Source organism: Geotrypetes seraphini, chromosome 5 (genome assembly GCF_902459505.1).
Source record: "Geotrypetes seraphini chromosome 5, aGeoSer1.1, whole genome shotgun sequence".
Taxonomy (NCBI): domain Eukaryota; kingdom Metazoa; phylum Chordata; class Amphibia; order Gymnophiona; family Dermophiidae; genus Geotrypetes; species Geotrypetes seraphini.
The window spans coordinates 248,386,179-248,406,523 of NC_047088.1; the positions used below are offsets into that span (position 1 = coordinate 248,386,179).

General features: G+C 41.4%; 1 protein-coding gene across 3 annotated transcripts in view; it reads left to right on the plus strand.

The window, feature by feature from the left end:
• MYLK (myosin light chain kinase) overlaps positions 1-20,345 on the plus strand; it is a 607,164-nt gene that overhangs the window by 440,987 nt on the left and 145,832 nt on the right. For all 3 annotated transcript variants that reach the window (XM_033946557.1, XM_033946556.1, XM_033946555.1), the window contains exon 20: positions 20,227-20,277. In XM_033946557.1, the coding sequence (XP_033802448.1) occupies positions 20,227-20,277 (51 nt within the window). The remainder of the gene's footprint in view (positions 1-20,226; positions 20,278-20,345) is intronic.

Genomic DNA, 20,345 nt, shown 5'->3' on the forward strand with positions numbered 1-20,345 from the left:
ATTCAAAGCAAATCGCAGGAGAAGTAAGTGAATCAGGACGGATGGAAATTTGATAGCAAAGGGGTCGCAAAACGATAGGTACACGATTGGTTTGCTTTGTGAATCTAGCCCTAAATGAGCTAGGAGACCTAATGCTTTTCTTTTGATTTTCAAACTAAACTAAACTAAACCTTAAGTTTGTATACCGCATCATCTCCATAAAGATAGAGCTCAACACGGTTTACAGGTAATTCAATAAATGAGGGAAGGACATAAGAAATTAGAGGTTAAGAAGAGGATAGCTAGCTTTACATTTTAAATAGATAGCTTTACGTTTTGGAGAAAAGCCAGGTTTTCAGATGCTTTCGGAATAATTGGAATGAGCCTAGGTTCCGCAGCAGGACAGGGAGGTTATTCCAAAGCTCAGTGAATTTGAAGAAAAGGGATTTCCCTCATTTACCTGAATACATGATGCCTTTTAATGAGAAAGAGAAAGAGAGAAAAAAAAGAAGCGAGAGAGAGAGAAAAAAAGAGAGAGAGGAAGAGAAGGAGAAAAAAAGAGAGGAAGAGAGAGAAAAAAGGAGAGAGAGGAAGAGAGAGAGAGAGGAAGAGAAACTAAACTAAATTAAACCTTAAGTTTGTATACTGCATCATCTCCATAAAGATAGAGCTCAACACGGTTTACAGGTAATTCAATAAATGAGGGAAGGACATAAGAAATTAGAGGTTAAGAAGAGCATAGCTAGCTTTACATTTTAAATAGATAGCTTTACGTTTTGGAGAAAAGCCAGGTTTTCAGATGCTTTCGGAATAATTGGAATGAGCCTAGGTTCCGCAGCAGGACAGGGAGGTTATTCCAAAGCTCAGTGAATTTGAAGAAAAGGGATTTCCCTCATTTACCTGCATTCATGACACTTTTTAATGAGGGGAAAGATAGTTTGAGTATGTGGGCGGATCTGGTAGTGTCAGGTCTCGAAGAATTCCAGGATAGTGGGATTAGGGGATGAAGAATGCCATGTAGGATCTTGAAAATTAGGCAGGTACATTTAAAGTGAATCCTAGAAATCACCGGAAGCCAGTGAAGTTTTGACAGAAGCGGGGAAACATGATTGAATTTGCTTTTTGCGAAGATCAACCTAGCCGCAGTGTTCTGGATCCGCTGAAGTCTTTGAAGATTTTTCTTGGTTAGACTTAGATAGATGGAATTACAATAGTCCAATCTGGAAAGAATGATTGATTGTACAAGGACAGCAAAATGTTGTTGGCGGAAGCAGGATCTCACTTTCCTCAACATGTGAAGACTAAAAAACCATTTTTTTTTACCAGAGAGTTGAGATGATCATTAAAGGAAAGTGTAGAGTCACTAATGATGCCCAAAACTTTGCTTGAGAATTCGATCTGCAGTGTGGGACCAGAAGGTAGTGGAATGAGCGTGGGTAACTGATCTAATTTTGGGCCAAGCCAGAGTAGCTTTCAATTTTATTTAAAGTGTTTTTTGTTGTTGAAGATTACCGTATATATGTATACATTTGTTCACCACTTAGACCTGTGGATGAAATGGGCTATAAATAAATAAATAAATAGCAATTACATGTCATAGATTTTGAGGGTGTGCTTTGGAATTCTGTCTAAGGTCAGTTGTGCACATCCAATGTGGAATGGAAAATTTACTAACGATGGTGGAATCCACAGAGGTATATATTACTATTACTTTTTTTAATGGATTATTTAGGGATTTTTACCACAGGCCAGCAAGGTAAATACTTCAGCACTCATTCAATTCTTATGAGTGTCAGAGCATTAACCTCGCCAGTCCATGGTAAGAAGCACTACCACGGTTTAGTACAAGCTAGTGTTAGGTCTTTTCTCTTTGATATTATGGTATTTATTTCTTTTTATATATTTTTATTTTTATTGTATTGTAAACCAGCTGAATTCTAATAGGCTAGGTGTTATATCAAATTTAAATAAAACTGTAACTGCTAACCAATGCCAATTAGCACCAATTAACACTCCTTAATGGCAATTATTGCTAGTTAACATCAATTATCAGCTCATTATTATATTCAGTTACATGTGCAACTGACCTTATTCTGTAACTTGTGTATGCAACTTTGCACGCTAGGCGTAAAGTTTGGCAAGCAAGTTTATAGAATTACCCCCATGTGCTTTTTGTCCTCTGTTGCTCACTGATCTGACGATTTCAATGTATTGTTCAGAAAGGCCCCAAGATCCTCAATCTGAAAGTCAGCATCAAGTTCAAGGGGGTGCTGAAAAGTTCTCAGCCCAACCAACTTCCTAAATTCTGAGCATTACACTTTGAAAGTGTAGCTGAAAAGAGTGTTATTTTATTTTGCAAAGTGCCAATCAGCAGAATCGTAATGCTATGTTTTGACATTGTTTCAGATCATTGATTAAACCCTGTCATTGAAAAGTATGGCATTTTCAAGTGTGGAACTCCGAGCCATCATGCAGCTCCTATTCCTGCAGAAAAAAAAAACTCCAAAAGAAATCCATGAATATATGATGCAAACACTGAGTGACAAATGCCCATCATACTCCACAGTGAAGAAGTGGTGTGCAGACTTTCAGCGTGGAGATGTCGAGACTGAAGATGCAGCAAGGTCTGGGAGGTCTCAAACGGAGTCAACTCCTGAAATTGTTGACCATGTCCATGACCTGATTTTGGTAGGTCGGCAAATATTGGCTAAACAATTGCTGAGACACTACAGATATCCAGGGAATGTGTTGGGTGTATAATCCATGAGCAGCTGCGTATGTGGAAGTGGGTGCCTAAAAGTTTGAATGCTGACAAGAAACATCGAGAGGACACATCCAAGTTGATTTTGCAGCATTTTCAGCAAGCTGGTGTCAACTTTTTGGAACGACTTGTTACTGTTGATGAAACATGGTTACACCGCAATGGCCCTGAGACAAAACAACAGTCCATGCAATGGCGACACTCAGGTTCTCCAAGGCCAAGGAAATTCAAGACCCAAAACTCAGCAGGAAAGGTCATGGCCACAGTGTTTTGAGATCAGGAAGGTGTTATAATTACTGACCATCTTCCAAGGGGCCAAACAGTTAATGCAGAATACTACTATAACTTGTTAGGCTGATTAAGGAGACATTGGAAGAAAACAGGAGAGGGGAGCTGCAGAAAGGAGTTCTCTTTTTGCAAGACAATGCACCAGCTCACAAGGCTGGCAAAACGATGGATGTTTTGATGCAGTTGGGGTTTCAGTGCATAGACCATCCTCCTCAATCAACAGATCTTGCTCCATCTGACTATTTTCTCTTTCCAAACCTTAAAAAGAGTTTGAAAGAGTGACAGTTTTTGAAGGATTCGGAGGTGATTGCAGCAATGGAGCAGTATTTCAGTGACCAGACATAAGAGTATTTTTTTGGAAGGGTTACAGAAACTTCAGACACGATGTCCCAAGTGTGTTGAACTTAGGGCTGAATACGTAGAATAATTTGTGTTTCATGGCTCCACACCATTCCTTTCTTGGTTAGACTGAGAACTTTTCAGCATCCCCTCATACCTATAGCTTGAATTATTTTGGCTTATGTGTACCACTTTGCCTTTGTCAACATTAAATTTCATCTGCCATTTAAAAGCCCCTAGTTGGTATATTGCAACTCCAAACAATCCATCCCATCTTGAATAATTTTGTGTCATAAGAACATAAGAATAGCCTTAGTGGGTCAGACCAATGGTCCATCAAGCCCAGTAACCTGTTCTCACGGTGGCCAATCCAGGTCCCTAGTACCTGGCCAAAACCCAAAGAATAGCAACATTACATACAGAATCTCAAAGAATAGCAAGATTCCGGAATCCCAGAGAGTAACAAGATTCTAGAACCCCAAAGAGTAGCAACATTCCCTGCTACCGATCCAGAGCAAGTAGTGGCTTCCCCCATGTCTTTCTCAATAACAGACTATGGACTTTTCCTCCAGGAAATTGTCCAAACCTTTCTTAAAATCAGCTACGCTATCCGCTCTTACCACAACCTCTGGCAATGCGTTCCAGAGCTTAACTATTCTCTGAGTGAAAAAATATTTCTTCCTATTGGTTTTAAAAGTATTTCCCTGTAACTTCATCGAGTGTCCACTAGTCTTTGTAATTTTTGATGGAATGAAAAATCGATCCACTTGTACCCATTCTATTCCACTCATGGTTTTTGTAGACTTCAATCATCTCCCCTCAGCCGTCTCTTTTCCAAGCTGAAGAGCCCTAACTTTTTTAGTCTTTCCTCATATGAGAGGAGTTCCATCCCATTATTAAATGTAAGCACCTCATGTATTTCCTTTTCCAGATCATGCATAAATATTAGAACTTCATTTCGATCAAAGTTTTTAATCACAATTAATCACACAGTTGCAGGCAGGGGCTTAGCCAAGTATCCATAGGGTGGAAGGGGGGGAATCCAGGAGTAGAAAGTCAAAATGTTTGTCCAGCTAACTTTAGGAGTCAGTTGTCCAAATCTTCATGGTTAAAATTTCTTCCATTCAGTGTTTGCACCCTTCCAAGGAGTAAATAATGCCCCTTTTCCTCTGTTCTGTAACGTTATCAAATTTTGCATGCATAAGAAATTCTTTGGAGGTCTGCTACTAGAACTGGTACCTTTGCAAATGAGTGATTACCAGAATCTGATTGTGCTCACTGCACTGTCTCAGGGAGACTATAATGCACGTCTAATTACAGTAGGGGTAAGTAGCTTGTTTGCACAGAACCAAGTGTGCAGTTTTATAAGTATCCATTTCTGCACTCTTTCTTTTTTTGGTACAGAAATGGCTTTGAAAATTGCTCTCACAATTGTCAAAGCTTTTCACAAACCCTACTTATTGGGATAGACTGGGTACAGTGGATTCTGCTTTGGAGGGCAAAGCATGGATTAGATGACCATTTACACAACAGAGCTGTACTAAATATCACATGAAAGAAAGCAAAAAAATAAAATAAAATATATATATATATATATATATATTTCATCTTCTCTTCACTGGATGCTCATGTAATCAGTTAATAACTTTCTAGTCCAGGAATGGGCAAACTTTTTGACTCGTGAGCCACAATGGGTTCTTAAATTTGTCAGTGGGGCCGGACCAAGAGCATCTTTCTAGCTCGCCATCCCTCCCATCCCCTTGTGCTGCAAAACCTTTGCTCCAGCTTCCATCCTTCCCTCCCACCCTCCCATCCCTTCTGCAGCAGAACCCTTGAGCTTCCGTCCACCGCCGTATAGCCGAACCTCTGCTGACCCTCCATCCTTCCCTCCCATCCAAACCCTGCCAACCGCAAGCCCTACATACCTTTCTCCAGAGCAGCATCGGGCCTGCAGCACTTTAAACAGGCTACTTCACGGTCTTCTCTTGTCGGGGCCTTCCATGTGCCATGTTACTGATGACATCATCAGTGATGTGGCAGAGGGAATTCCCCGATGAGAGAAGGCTTGAAAGCAACCTGTTTAGAGTGCTGCCAGCCCGATGCTGCTCTGGAGGGAGGTATATAGGACTTACTGTCGGCGGGGTTCAGATGGTCGGTGGGCTGGATTAAAAAACTATACATGTCTTTTCTAGTCTCATGTTTCTATTGTTTAATTTGAGAGAGAAGAGAGAGGTAATAGAGAATGTTTTCAATTCCAATATCTATCTTACCATTCCTTCTGCAGTTCCCCCACTTGAGCACACTATATTGATGCACCTTCTTGTCCAATTTTGTCTATCTTAACTAGATTGTAAGCTCTTTGAGCAGGGACTGTCTCTTCTGTGTTTTGATATACAATGTTACGTATGTCTAGTAGCACTATAGAAATGATTAGTAGTAGTACTTTTTGGAGATTCTGCATGGAATATTGTTATTCTTTAGGGATTCTGCATGGAATGTTGCTACTCCACCAGGAATGTTGCTACTCTTTGGGGATTTCGCATGGAATGCTGTTACTCTTTGGGGATTCCACATAGAATGTTGCTACGAATGTTATTACTCTTTGGGGATTCCGCATGGAATGTTGTTACTCTTTGGGGATTCCACATAGAATGTTGCTATTCCTTCTATAATTCCCCCACCTGAGCACAGGGTATTGATGCACCTTCTTGTCCAGTTTGTCTGTCTTGACTAGTTTGTAAGCTCTTTTGAGCAGGGACTGTCTCTATGTTTTGATGTACAGTGCTGCAAATGTCTAGCAGCGCTATAGAAACAGACGGCAGATAAGGGCCACGGCCCATCTAGTCTGCCCACCCCAATGACCCTCCCCTACCTTTCTCTGTGAATAGATCCCACATGTCTATCCCATTTGGCCTTAAAATCAGGGATGCTGCTGGCCTCAATAACCTGAAGTGGAAGACTATTCCAGCGATCAACCACCCTTTCAGTGAAAAAGAATTTCCTGGTGTCCCCGTGCAGTTTCCCGCCCCTGATTTTCCACGGATGCCCCCTTGTTGCCGCGGGACCCTTGAAAAAGAAGATATCTTCTTCCACCTCGATGCGGCCCGTGAGATACTTGAATGTCTCAATCATGTCACCCCTCTCTCTGCGTTCCTCGAGTGAGTACAGCTGCAATTTATCCAGCCGTTCCTCGTACGAAATGATAAGAGGTAGTAGTTTAAGATGTGAATTTCTCTCAACAAGAAGCAAGCATAAGGGTTTTACTTCAAAGATGATTTTACTAGTATCACCTGAATCCTTAGCAGCCCTACAGAAATAGACAATGCTTCAAACCACACACACACTCTCTTGTGCAGAGTTTGCATTGAAAGCCAGAGCCAAGAGCTTGAAGGAAGAATGGTTATTGAGAGCAGGTGCTGATGGGAAATGAAGACCTTTAGGTTAGAGTGCTTCCTGTCCTGTGCTATGGGAGACCAACTGCTGAATTGAAGATGCAGACAAAGAATGGGCTGAGTGTTTTTATTCAAGTATTTCACCCCCATGGTACACCCGCCTGCAAACAGTTATGCAGTTGGAGATATCTTTCCGAGTTTCAAGCCTTCGTGGATTTTGCCTTCTGGCCTTGCTTTTTCTCTTCGTTCCCAGGGTTACCAAAATATCTCATAGTCTTCAGGGAATGACTGAACTAGCCCTTCCTTAGCACTCAGTCCACTGCATACAGAAATGAGGGAAAACAGATGCCAACAGCCCAAAATGTAGTAGATCCAAACATTAATAAAAATCCTGATTTACTCCATTTGCCCCCTGGAACCATCTAAGAATCATTTTCTCCCGCTTCAAATACATATGTGTATGCTTGATTCCCACTTTTCCCCTGGGATTCACATGTTTTATTTTTATTTGCATGAATGGTGTCTGTCCTGCTGCCTTTTAATTTACTTTGCTTTCACTTCTACACTTCAGATGAGCTATTTTTCCTCTGAGGAAAATTAAACTTTTTCTGTAGGTTTTTTCAGGCACACGAGCGAGTGACATCGTTCAACAGCTTCAGGATAGAATTGCTCTCCCAGAGCTCGGTAAAGTTCTGGGTATGCATGGCTTTTCCTACATGCAGTGGTTTCCTCAGCTCCTCGGTCCTTTTTTTTTCTTCTCAGCTGAATGAATGCAAAACAAAGCTCTCCTATAAAGGTCCCTTTTTATCATGTCTCAGTAGCACTGCTGCCGCAGTAAGTAATAATAATAAATTTATTCTTATATACCGCCATTACCCAAGAGTTTTAGGCGGTTCACACCATAAGAAACTGAACAATCAGCGAAGTACATACATATCATAGAATAAAACCAAAATTAAAGGTTAAAAAAGTGATTACAATCTTAAAAAGACCTAATTAGGTGATAAATTTATCAAACAAAGCAGACTTTACTAATTTTCAAAAAGAACAGTAAGACATGGCTTAATGAAGACATTCACCGAGCCAACATTGTAGTTTGCCTGCCTGAAACACAGGCCCTTTCAAAAAAGGTCTTATACCTGACACCATTTGGCTTAGGATAGGTAAATAAGCTGGAACGTCCATGAGCATCGGATCATTTACCACCGCGAAAGTTCCTATGAATGTCGGGAACAATGTGCAGCATTCAGCGCGGCTCCCTGCATTAAAACCGCTATCGCGGTTTAGTAAAAGGGGGGGGGGGTTGGTAAAAGGGGACCAAAGTGTTTAAAATTGCACTTTAATCTATGCTGTTTTGCATGTTTTCCCTTTTTATTGGGTTTTTAAATTAATTAATTAAAATATAATTATAAAATATAAATATAATTAATTATATTGCTAAAGCTGAGTTTGAGATCCTGCCCAAAGAACAACAGAAAAATTAAGAATTATGATACACAAACCAAGGAGTCCTTTTACTAAACCATTTAGCGCGCACTAAATGCTAAGGCCCCCTCAGAATATAATGGGCACCTTAGCATTTAGTGTGCGTTAAATTGGTTAGCGCGCCTTAGTAAAAGGACCCCCAAGTGCCTCTTTCTCTCGGGTGCTGACCTCAATCAGAAGGGCCCAAAAACGCTGTGCTCAGGTGTCAACTACAAGCGTGGAGCGATCATCTCAGTTGCCTTTGAAGTTGATAAGAAGCCGCTCCTGGAAAAACCATCTAAGAAAAACTCTGCACAGAAGGCAACTGCTTCTGCATTTACAAGTCAAGAACCCCCCCTCCCCCTAAAAGTCTACCAACCTCTTGTCACAGTGATCTTAAGGGTCCAGTTTCCTAAGGGGACCACCAGAAATGCTTAGGGCAAATCAAGTTCCCCTTGAGATTTCCTGCTAAAGTGCCTTCAAAAGCTGGAGAGAACAATGGTTTTGGCCAACTCCAACCAAAGAGTTGCCAAAGCACAAACAGATCAGTGCAGATACGCACCTACCATTAACAGTCGGTGCTTGGACTCATTTTTTGTGCAACCGCAAAAGTGTAATACCTGCATCTCTTCTGTGGAGCCGACCAATTCACTTCTGTGTAATAGCTTGCACAACAGTCTAGTTGTTCTACTCCAGTGTTAGTTATGGTGGCCATATCGATTTTTCACTCCGTCAAAAATTACAAAGACTAGGGGACACTCGATGAAATTACAGGGAAATACTTTTAAAACCAATAGGAGGAAATATTTTTTCACTCAGAGAATAGTTAAGCTCTGGGGTAAGAGCGGAAAGCGTAGCTGGTTTGGACAAGTTCCTGGAGGAAAAGTCCATAATCTGTTATTGAGAAAGACAAGGGGGAAGCCACTGCTTACCCTGGATCGGTAGCATGGAACGTTGCTACTCTTTGGGTTTTGGCCAGGTCCTACTGAACTAGATTGGCCACCGTGAAAACAGGCTACTGGACACGATGGCTCTGACCCAGTAAGGCTATTCTTATGTTCCTATCTTTTCAACTTCTAGATTATTCTTTCCTGTTTTGCCAGAAGATGTTTATAGATTTTGTCAAGGGTTATTTCAATAAGCTGTCTGATGTTCCTTCTATTTCCAAACTCAGAAGGTATGTACTTGCAAAAAAGAACATTTTCCAATGCTTAAAATAATCAATAACAGAGGAAGGCTGGCACTTGTTGAATGATGGACCATAAGTACTTATGTTTGTTTAATAGTTTTGCTAGCTCCAGTTGCTATTCTGTTCTAAACAGTGTGGGATTTTTTTTTTTTTTTTTTATCTGCCAGGTACTTATGCCTTAATCTCTTTGGTTGTCAGATTTCCGCTGAATTCCTATGGAGTCATTTTTGTTCTAAAGTCGAGAGAAATTTTGCTTTTTAGAGCTTAGGGACCAGGCATTACTTTGAGGTCCTTCCTGTGAATGTCCATTATTTTAGTCTAGACAAATGGTATTTAAAAACTGGAGTATTAGCTTTCAGTGGTGCAAATATGCGTCTTTTGGACCTCATATTTATTGAAGCTTCTTTACTGGAATGTCCCTGTTTTGTGACTCTACCTTTTTGCCTGAATAATAGGCATGAAAAATGTTTTTAATATTCTTTGAGGAGGAGTATTTTGTGTTTTTATCAGCTTGAATTGGTTGATGTATTTTCTTCTTTCCAGTTTGTTTGAGATATGAGATCTCTTTTACAGTAACTGTGCTGATAGTGTGTTGAAGTTAGGTGGTAATGTACATCTTATGGTTTTTTTTACATACAGTGGTACCTCTGGTTATGACCATAATTCGTTCCAAAACTCTGATCGTGACCCAATTTGGTCATGACCCGAACCTAATTTCCCCGTTGGATTGTATGTGAATATAATTAGTCAGTTCCAGACCCTACGAACTGTATGTAAATATTGTTTTTTAAGATTTTTAAGCACACAAATAATTAATTATACCATAGAATGCACAGGGTAATACTAAACTAAGGGCCTATTCTATCAAACTGCGCTAGCAGTTTGTAGCGTGGTGAGCCGCGCTGCTCCTGATTCTCATAGAGTTCCTATGAACGTCGGGAGCAGCGCAGGCCATTCAGCACAGCTCTCTGCACTAAAAACTGCTAGCGCAGTTTGATAGAAGAGGCCCAAATTGTAAAAACCTTAAATAATACTGAGAAAACCTTAAACAACAGAGAAAACTAACATTGCACGGGTCCATACTAGACCCCTACGAACTGTTCGCTGTAAACATTTTTTTTAAAATGTATTTTAAGCACAGAAAAAAAAAAAATCTAAGTTTTTAAAAAATCCTTAATTATACAAAAACTTACCATAAACAACCAAGAAAACTAACCTTGCATGATTCGACTTCTGGCGTGAAGGAAGTGAGGAGGAAGATGAGTGGGGGACGGGAAGGTTTCTGTTACAAGGCGAGACGAAACACGTGCATCTTTGTTAGGTGCATATACGCAAACAACAGAAAATGGGAAAATGTCTGTGTTTGGTCAGCACCCGATTGTGTGGTTGTGATCTGGTGCAAAATTTTGGTGAACCGATTTGTTCGTGTTCGGAAGTGTTTGTGACCAGAAGTTCTACTGTATATATTTCATTTGAGGGTCCTTTTATTAAGGTTCGCTAACCGATTCAGCGCGCGCTAAAAGATTAGTGGGCGCTAAATGCCAAGATGTCCATAGGAATATAATGGATGTCTTTAGCATTTAGCGTGCTAAATCGGTTAGCGCACCTTAATAAAATGACCCCTTGGTATGTTGATTATAGAAGTGATCTGTGAGAATTTTTCTTGCTGAGCTTTTTTTTTTTTAATTCATGCATTCCTTTTGCTCCTTTCCAATTCCTTTTTCCCCCTTTTCCTCTTTCCATAGGGTCCTTTTGACCTGCATGTTATCTGATTTGGCTTGCTGCCCTGCTGTTGAAGCTTGCACCTTGTGTACCCCCCGTGAATCTTGAAAAACCGCGAATACGTTTTTTCGTGGGGGAGACTGCAGAGGGCAGCAGGAGAGAGCAGCCGGAGCGCCGGCGAGTGAAGGAAATCACTCGCTGTATGCTCCGACCGCCTCTTCCTGCACTAAAGTCGGGCCTTAACCAATCAGGAGCTGCGCGTCAAAGCCCTAGTAGTTAGAAAGCTGCCCTTTTGACTTCATAAATAAGTTAAATAGCACCGGTCCCAGTATATCACTATTTATCCTCCTCCGTTGAGAAAAATGGCCATTTAACCCTACTCTCTGTTTTCTGTCCAATAACCAATTCTTAATCCCCAATTGAACATTGCCTCCTAATTCCATGACTCTGATTTTCTCAGGAGCCCCTCAGATTCAATGCTGAAGTTAATTGGACACCAGTCAATATTCAGACAAGTGGCTGGTTAACTCAGTCATAACTCTATCCACTTACTGAGCAGACTGAATATTGCCATTAACTGATAAGTGGATTTTTTCCTTAAAACTTTTTGAGCTCTAAAGAGACTGACACCTATAGGAAAGACTTATGTCTTTTTGAAACTTCTGTTTGGCTTCCTGAAGAAATAATGAAACGTGGTACGTCAAGGCCAAAGAACATTATTTAACAGATAAATTCATGTTATTTTTTGATGTTTTGCACAATAGTAATTCATTGTTTATCTGAAGGTATAGAAATGATTGGGTGCTGAGGTTTTGGGGGGGAATTCATGTCTCTGAGCACAGCCTTCGAATTAGAAAACTAAAATGCCACGCGCGCTAGCCACTACCGCCTCCTCTTGAGCAGGCAGTAGATTTCCGACTACCGCGCTCTAGCGCGCGCTAATCCGGTGCGTGCGATAAAACAGCTAGCGCGGCTTTGTAATAGGAGCCCTAAGTAGTGGCTCCACCCAAACTCTGCTCTAGATGGCCCCTAACCTAGCCAGTTTGCACATGGCTGGTTGGTTCATAGTCGCGCGCCGACAATCGAGCGCTGACAATTCGGCGCAAGAAAGAAGTGCGCCGCAGGAAAACTTACTTTTAAAGAGCTTCGAACCAGGGTGTGAGTGGGGAACCCCCACCCACACACTTTACTGTATAGTGTTCGCACTGATGTTGGGGGGTTGGAACCCTCCATTATAGAGAAAACTGAACTTTTTCTGATTTTTTTTTCAGGAAAAGTTCAGTTTTCTCTATAATGTGGGGGGTTGCACCGCCCCAATGGCACCGCAAACACTATGTAGTAAAGTGGGGCCCCCACACCCCCCATCAGAGCTTTTTAAAACTAAGTTTATCCGCGGCGCGCTTCTTTCTTGCGCCGATTTGTCAGCGCCCGATTGTCGGCGCGCTGGTGTCTGGCGCGCGATTATCCTATCACCGGCTGGTTAGAGCCTATATTGAGTGGCATTACCTGTTCAAGTGTCTCTGAATATTGATGAAGGGCAGCTCGGCAGGGTTTAACCAGACATGAGCCTCTGGAGCCCAGTTGAACCCCTTTGATTATTTGCCCCTGAATTGGCGTCAACACAACTTTTCATGTCCTTCAACATAAATAGCCTGTGGCTAAAAGGACCTTAGAAACTGGCTAGCTTCACGTATCCAGTCTTATCTGTGAAAAAGCAGATGCTCCTCTCAAGTCTCGTCAAGTTAGAACTACATCAATTACAGTGACTCCCTTAAAGTCTGCCTCACTAAATGCCATCTGCAAAGCAACTAAGTGCACATTATAGTTCAGTACCACCACAAGTTGATACTCAAGGACTAGAGCCTAAATGGAGGAAAAAGATCTCAGACTCACCACTTAGGAATCATAAATCATTCACCCTAAAATATTGTGGTGTTGAGTTTCTTTCATTGATCAAAAAACCTCCATCCTATCCTAATAACTAATCAGTAATGAAACTTTTTTTTTTAGACTTTTTGTTATTTTTAAATTAATGATGGCGTCATACCAGTGTTTGAATGAATCTAATTACATCAAAGGCCCCAGGACCCGACGGCCTCTCCTCTGAATTTTACAGGACCATAAAGTTGGGTCTTTGGAGGCTTACTTTACTGGGGTGGGATCCTCGGGGGCCTTCCCTGCCCACGTAAAAAAAAAAAAAAGTGCAAGTGCTGTATTGCACAAAAATAAAGTGCCGAATGCTATATTGCTCGCACAGGAATAAAGTGCTGAATATTCTATTGCTCAACGGGTCGCGTTTCGCCCTAGTAAACAGGCTTCATCAGGAAACGAGAGCACGTATTCAGTTGATCCTTTAAAATCACCTTTAAAAGGACTGTTGATACACCATCTTTCACTATTCGTTTTGATTGCATATTATAGTTTAACCAGGCTTCAACACAGAACAGTGTCTTTCCTTGCAATTCTAGTCAGACCCTTTCTGTGAGATTTCAATTCTCGCAAAGACTGAGCCAATAAGAAACAGAGCAGCCCTAAGATTGGGCGCCCCCTACTTGTGTGCCTGACTCAGTCCCATTTGGGTTTGGTTGCTCACCTGTAATAAACAATTCCTCCAGCCTCCCCTAGCGTTGCTTGCATTGAACTTTATAAGGAACTGTCAAGGTGAGTAGACCGCTACATGCGAGAAGGGCTGCACATACCACTTTCCACTTAGTTCTGGCCCAGTGCTGTGAAATGATCTCAAACACTTGCGTGCCTTACCAGTCCTGCTGTCTAAAGAAAACACCTGTTATGGCTGAGCAACATTGCTATAGTTATGCATTTTGGAAAGGAACATGAATAATGTTTGAAAATGGGATTATAACAGGAAGGAGTTACAGGCAAAGCCTTGGGGCAGTGTTAAATTACTGGATTCAGCTCGATTGAAAAACTTGCAGAGCTGCACTGGTTGTGAGCATAAATGGAACTTGAAGCCAGGGCCAGTGTTGGGGGGGGGGGGGGAGGGAGGGCGGAGGAAATGCTGGAATTACAGCAACTATTAGAACATAAGAACATAAAAATAGCCTTACTGGGTCAGACCGTCAGACCAATGGTCCATCAAGCCCAGTAATCTGTTCTCACGGTCACTAGTACCTGGCCAAAACCCAAAGAGTAACAACATTCTGCAATTTCAAAGAATGGCAAGATTCTGGAGCCCCAATGAGAGCAACATTCCAGAGCTGAGATTGTGATGTCATAATGCCTCATTCCACAGTGCCTCAGAGCCAACCTCATCAGTGATGTTACAATGGCTTGATTGTCCTAAACTTGGTACAAGTAAGAGCATAAGAACAGCCATACTGGGTCAGACCAAAGGTTCATCAAGCCCAGTAGCTCGTTCTCACGGTGGCCAATCCAGGACCCTAGTACCTGGACAAAACCCAAAGAGTAGCAACATTCCATTCTACCGATCCAGGGCCAGCAGAGGCTTCCCCCATGTCTTGGGTATGGACTTTTCTTCCAGGAATTTGTCCAAATCTTTCTTAAAACCAGCTACGCTATCTGCTTTTACCACAACATTGTGGACCCTGTTGTTATGATAGCCCTACTCCAACTGTCTAGTATCACTTCTTGAGACCTCCAGCAGGTCAAAAAGTACCTTCAGACATTAGTCCCTACCAATTCTACAAAACATGTTGCACAATTTAACATTTAAGACTGAATTCTATATTGCACCTTAAAAAAACCCATCTAAGTGCTATTCTATAAACAACACATAAAATTAAACGCAATTTATAGACTAGAGCTTATGCCTGGGAACCATGCCTAAGTTTAGGCCATGACCATTTGCACCACTGGAAACATGACGTAATACCTTGTGCCTAAACTTAGGCACTGATGCCCTTATTCTATAAGTAAGTGCCTAACTTTGAGGAATGCCCCTGATCCACCTAAGACCTCCCATTTACGCACCCCTTGTTTGGAACCATGTGTAAATTTTAAGTGAGGATCCCACGCCTAAATGTATGCGCATGTATTTAAACCAAAACCCACTAATGCTAAGTTCTAATTGGCCCATTCAGTTAAATTGTGGGTGTATGCTCAAATTTGTGCATGCAACTCAAAACGGGCATGAAAAATGGGCATGTGTTGGCATGGCAAGTAATAGTGTCCACTTACACATCTAACCTGTTAAATTAGCTGCAAGATAGCATTGGCATCTAATAATTGGCTACAATTGGTGCTAATTGCACTCATTTGCAGTAACACATGTAACTGCCCTTAGTATTCTTCAAAATGAGCCCACAAAATCCATTGTGCACAACTGCAAAGATGGTATGGATCTTGGATGAGTGTATATATATATATATATATATATATATATATATATATATATATATATATATACAGGTTATAGCATACTATCAGTTAATTGCCTGGCAGCAACACTGGGCTAACATAAGTTCTTGCGCCTAGATGCATAATTGTAGATTTACTCTAGTATTCTATAACAATTAAATGCATAATTGCCAATATACTGTAGATACCACTTTTAGTGCATATATCCAAGCACCTAACTTTAGGCAATCTGTAGAGGAGTATCCCCTAGAAGCGGGACCGAAGGAACAGATAGCCACCCTGCGGGTCGGGGAAACCCAATCTAGCTGGTTCACCAAGTCTAGCACCTCCCCTTGGGCCAACCCTGCATGAAGTTTAACTCAAGGCTGGAGCCTCAGGATACATTGTAGTAAGCTTTCTTTTGGATAATTCTTAACAATTGGTGAGATATAACTATATAAAATGTCAAATATGTGTTAATGGGTATATTATTACTATTTTTAGTAAAATTCCAAAAAAGGGAAACTGCACTGTGATACATCCTTCCACCCCTTCCTCCTCCACTTCCATGACCTTACACCAATGAGCATCCTAGAAAAATGTTTCAGTATTATCACCATTCAAAATCTATTTCAACAGATATCCTCCAGCTAAAACCAAATACCCTAGCAGAGAAACTTTTCCATAAAGCTATGTAAATAAAAAATGATTTATGATTGGATTCCATCCAAGTATTCTCCCTCTCACTAAACAAGCTCTCATCTTTAGCCATTTAATGTAAATATCTTTATATATGTATTTAAAATAGTAAGTGTATTTTCAGACCAATGAGGAAGATTATTTTCATAATGGCATTTCTTTTCCTTAGATTACGCAATTTTTATGGGCACTGTCTACAGTAAAAAAAAAAAAAAAGTCAATGAATCTTCACGTACAATAGATATTAAGAACATAATTGTCATACTAGGTCCATCAAGCCCAGTATCCTTTTTCCAACAGTAGGCAACCCAAGTACCTAGCTAGATCCCAAATAATAAAAAAAGATTTTATGCTGCTTATCCTAGGAATAAGCAGTGGATTTCCCCAAGCCATCTCAAAAATGGCCCTATGGACTTCCCTTTTATGAATGTATCCAATCCTTTTTTAAACCCTGCTAAGCTAACTGATTTCACCACATTCCAGAGTTTAATTACATATTGTGTGAAGAAATATTATCTCCAGTTTGTTTTAAATTTACTACTTAGTTGCTTCATCACATGCCCCCTAGACCGTGAACTGGGTTAGAAACTGGCTGTCGGACAGACGCCAGAGGGTGGTGGTTAATGGAAGTCGCTTGGAGGAAAGAAAGGTGAATAGTGGAGTCCTTCAGGGTTCGATGCTGGGGCTGATCCTGTTCAATATGTTTGTGAGTGACATTGCTGAAGGGTTAGAAGGAAAAGTGTGCCTTTTTGCAGATGATACCAAGATTTGTAACAGAGTAGACACCGAAGAGGGAGTGGATAATATGAAAAAGGATCTGCAAAATTTAGAGGAATAGTCTAATGCCTGGCAACTAAAATTCAAAGTAAAGAAATGCAGAGTAATGCATTTGAGGATTAATAATCAGAAGGAACCGTATATGCTGGGAGGTGAGAAGCTGATATGCACGGACGGGGAGAGGGACCTAGGGGTGATAGTGTCCGAAGATCTAAAGGGGAAAAAACAGTGTGACAAGGCAGTGGCTGCTGCCAGAAGGATGCTGGGCTGTATAAAGAGAGGCATAGCCAGTAGAAGAAAGAAAGTGTTGATGCCCCTGTACAGGTCATTGATAAGGCCCCACTTGGAGTATTGTGTTTAGTTTTGGAGACCGTATCTGGCGAAGGACATAAGAAGACTTGAGGCGGTCCAGAGGAGGGCGACGAAAATGATAGGAGGCTTGCGCCAGAAGACGTATGAGGAGAGACTGGAAGCCCTGAATATGTATACCCTAGAGCAGGGGTGTCCAACCTTTTGGCTTCCCTGGGCCGCATTGGCTGAAAAAAATGTTTCTGGGGCCTCACAAACGCTGCTGCAAGACAGAGGAGGGAGCCGGCAAGACAGTATACACCCAGGGGCAGCAGAGGAAAACACTGAATCGCCCTCGACTGGAGCCGCACAAAATACTTCACAGGGCCGCATACGGCCTTCGGGCCGCAGGTTGGACACCCCTGCCCTAGAGGAAAAGAGAGACAGGGGAGATATGATTCAGACGTTCAAATACTTGAAGGGTATTAACGTAGAACAAAATCTTTTCCAGAGAAAGGAAAATGGTAAAACCAGAGGACATAATTTGAGGTTGAGGGGTGGTAGATTCAGGAGCAATGTTAGGAAATTCTACTTTACAGAGAGGGTAGTGGATGCCTGGAATGCGCTCCCGAGAGAGGTGGTGGAGAATAAAACTGTGACTGAGTTCAAAGAAGCGTAAGATGAACACAGAGGATCTAGAATCAGAAAATAATATTAAAAATTGAACTAAGGCCAGTTCTGGGCAGACTTGTCTGTATATGGCCATTTGGTAGAGGATGGGCCGGGGAGGGCTTCAATGGCTGGGAGGGTGTAGATGGGCTGGAGTAGGTTTTAACAGAGATTTTGGCAGTTGGAACCCAAGCACCGTACCGGGTAAAGCTTTGGATTCTTGCCCAGAAATAACTAAGAAAAAAAAAATTAAATTGAATCAGGTTGGGCAGGTAGGATGGACCACTTGGGTCTTTATCTGCTGTCATCTACTATGTTACTATTTACCCTTTCCACTCCATTTGGTATGTTATAGACCTCTATCATATCACCCCTGAGCCATTTCTTCTCCAAGCTTAAGAGTCCTAGCCGCTTTAACCTCTCCTCATAGGAAAGCCTTCCCATCCCTTTTATCATTTTTGTTGTCTTTTCTCTGTATTAAATAGTCCAATGATAAGAGCTGGCTTAATGAGAGGCATAGTTCTTAAAAGGCAATCAGATATAGAAATATATAAAAGGTTTTTTTTTGTGGTTGAGGGATGAGGGGTTACAGTGGGCATAGGAGCCAACTTTTGAAAATTATTGGGGGTGCTAAACCCAAAAGAAGTTATCTCCCCCCTAGATATAATCAAGGGGTTTGTTCAGTATTGGGGGGTGCTCAAGCACCCACAGAGCTGGCTCCTATGGGAATGGGGACCAGAATAATATAAGAGAATTGAAGAGGAGGGGCTCTCAACAAGTTTAGTCTGGTTCCTACAGTATGCAATAAAATATCATTTTAAAAAACTTGACAGGATTCCGAGAAAGCTGTTCCCAATTAGGGTAAGAAAATAAATAGTGTTCTCAAACGTATTATGCAAATGAATATGTAATATACGGTAGTTAAATTTATTTCAACCAGTAATGCATTACTTCAGGACATACAAGCCTATGCACTACAACGTTTGCTAAAACAGCTCTTCACGTACTACATGTGGAAGTCTTAGCCTGAGCACTGTAGAAGTCTTTAAGAGCAAACGTAGCAAGCAATGTTATTTGAGACAACAGCTTACTTTTGAAGGTACCATCTCGCTGTCTCTTAAAGAGCTCTATAGTGCTCAGGCTAAGACTTCCACACGTAGAACCTTCAAAAAGTAAAACTGTTGTCTCAAATAAATTGTTGCACTTAATGCATGTGTTGGGATGTCCACCTGGATTGAAAGATGTTAACCACCTCAAAGATGCTAATGGAGTCCTGGTTTGCGCCTATTTTATGCACGGACTTGTAGCTCTCATTTCCGTAAGAAAAGTAGGACTGCATCACCATAGGTATGTTGAGGGGAAGGAATGGCTCACTGGCAGAGGTGCTGCCTCTGCCCAGAGGTTATGAAATCAAATCCCAGTGCTGCTTCTTGTGACCTTGGGCAAGTCACGTAATCCTCCAGTGCCCACCACCTTGAATGTCAGCTCTGAATGCCAAAGCTACAAAAAGGTGGTATACAAATCCCCTTTCCTTTTCATCAAGCCCAGTATCCTGTCTCCAACAGTGGCCAACCCAGGTCCCAAGTACCTGAGAATAACCCAAAGAGCAACATTCCAGAGCTGGGATTGTGACGTCATAAAGCCTCATTCCACCAATGCCTAAGAGCCAAACTCATCAGTGATGCCACAATGGCTTAATTATCCTATATTCAGCTCACATAAGAAGATAAGAATTGCCATACTGGGACAGTGTGACTCACTGGCAGAGATGCTGCCTCTGCATCGAGGTTGTGAAATCAAATCCCAGTGCTGTTTCTTGTGACCATAGACAAGTCGCTCAATCCTCCAATGCCCACCACTTTGGATGCCAAAGCCACAAAAAGGCAGTATACAAATCCCCATTCCCACCTTGCTGAAGTCATGAGGAATACTCATATGTGAGCTGGTACTGGCATTTTCAGCTTCTGTTGAAAAATATTCTGAGAAATGTTCAGTATTAAAAAAAAAAAAAAAAGTATTAAATGGACAGAACATAAGAATTGCCGCTGCTGGGTCAGACCAGTGGTCCATTGTGCCAAGCAGTCCGCTTATGCAGCGGCCCTTAGGTCAAAGACCGGTGCCCTATTTGAGTCTAGCCTTACCTACATACGGCTAGACTGTTCTTTGTGATATTGAGACAGTTGGCTAATCTGACGCATGTCCATATCAAAGTAACAGAATAAATTATTATCGGATATATTGCCATGATGAGAGCTGAAATGAGGGTGCTGGAATATGGCTCTATATGACCTTGTACCTTAGAAAGCACTCATTAAAGTTATTAACTTTTTAATGTCTTTTAGATGAAGCAACAGTGAAGAAAAAACCAGCCTCCAAGACGCCACCAAAGGCAGGTAATTAGCTGCAATGTGAACTTCTTGGCTGCTTTTTATTATTATTATTTTTTCCTGTTCCAATGGTG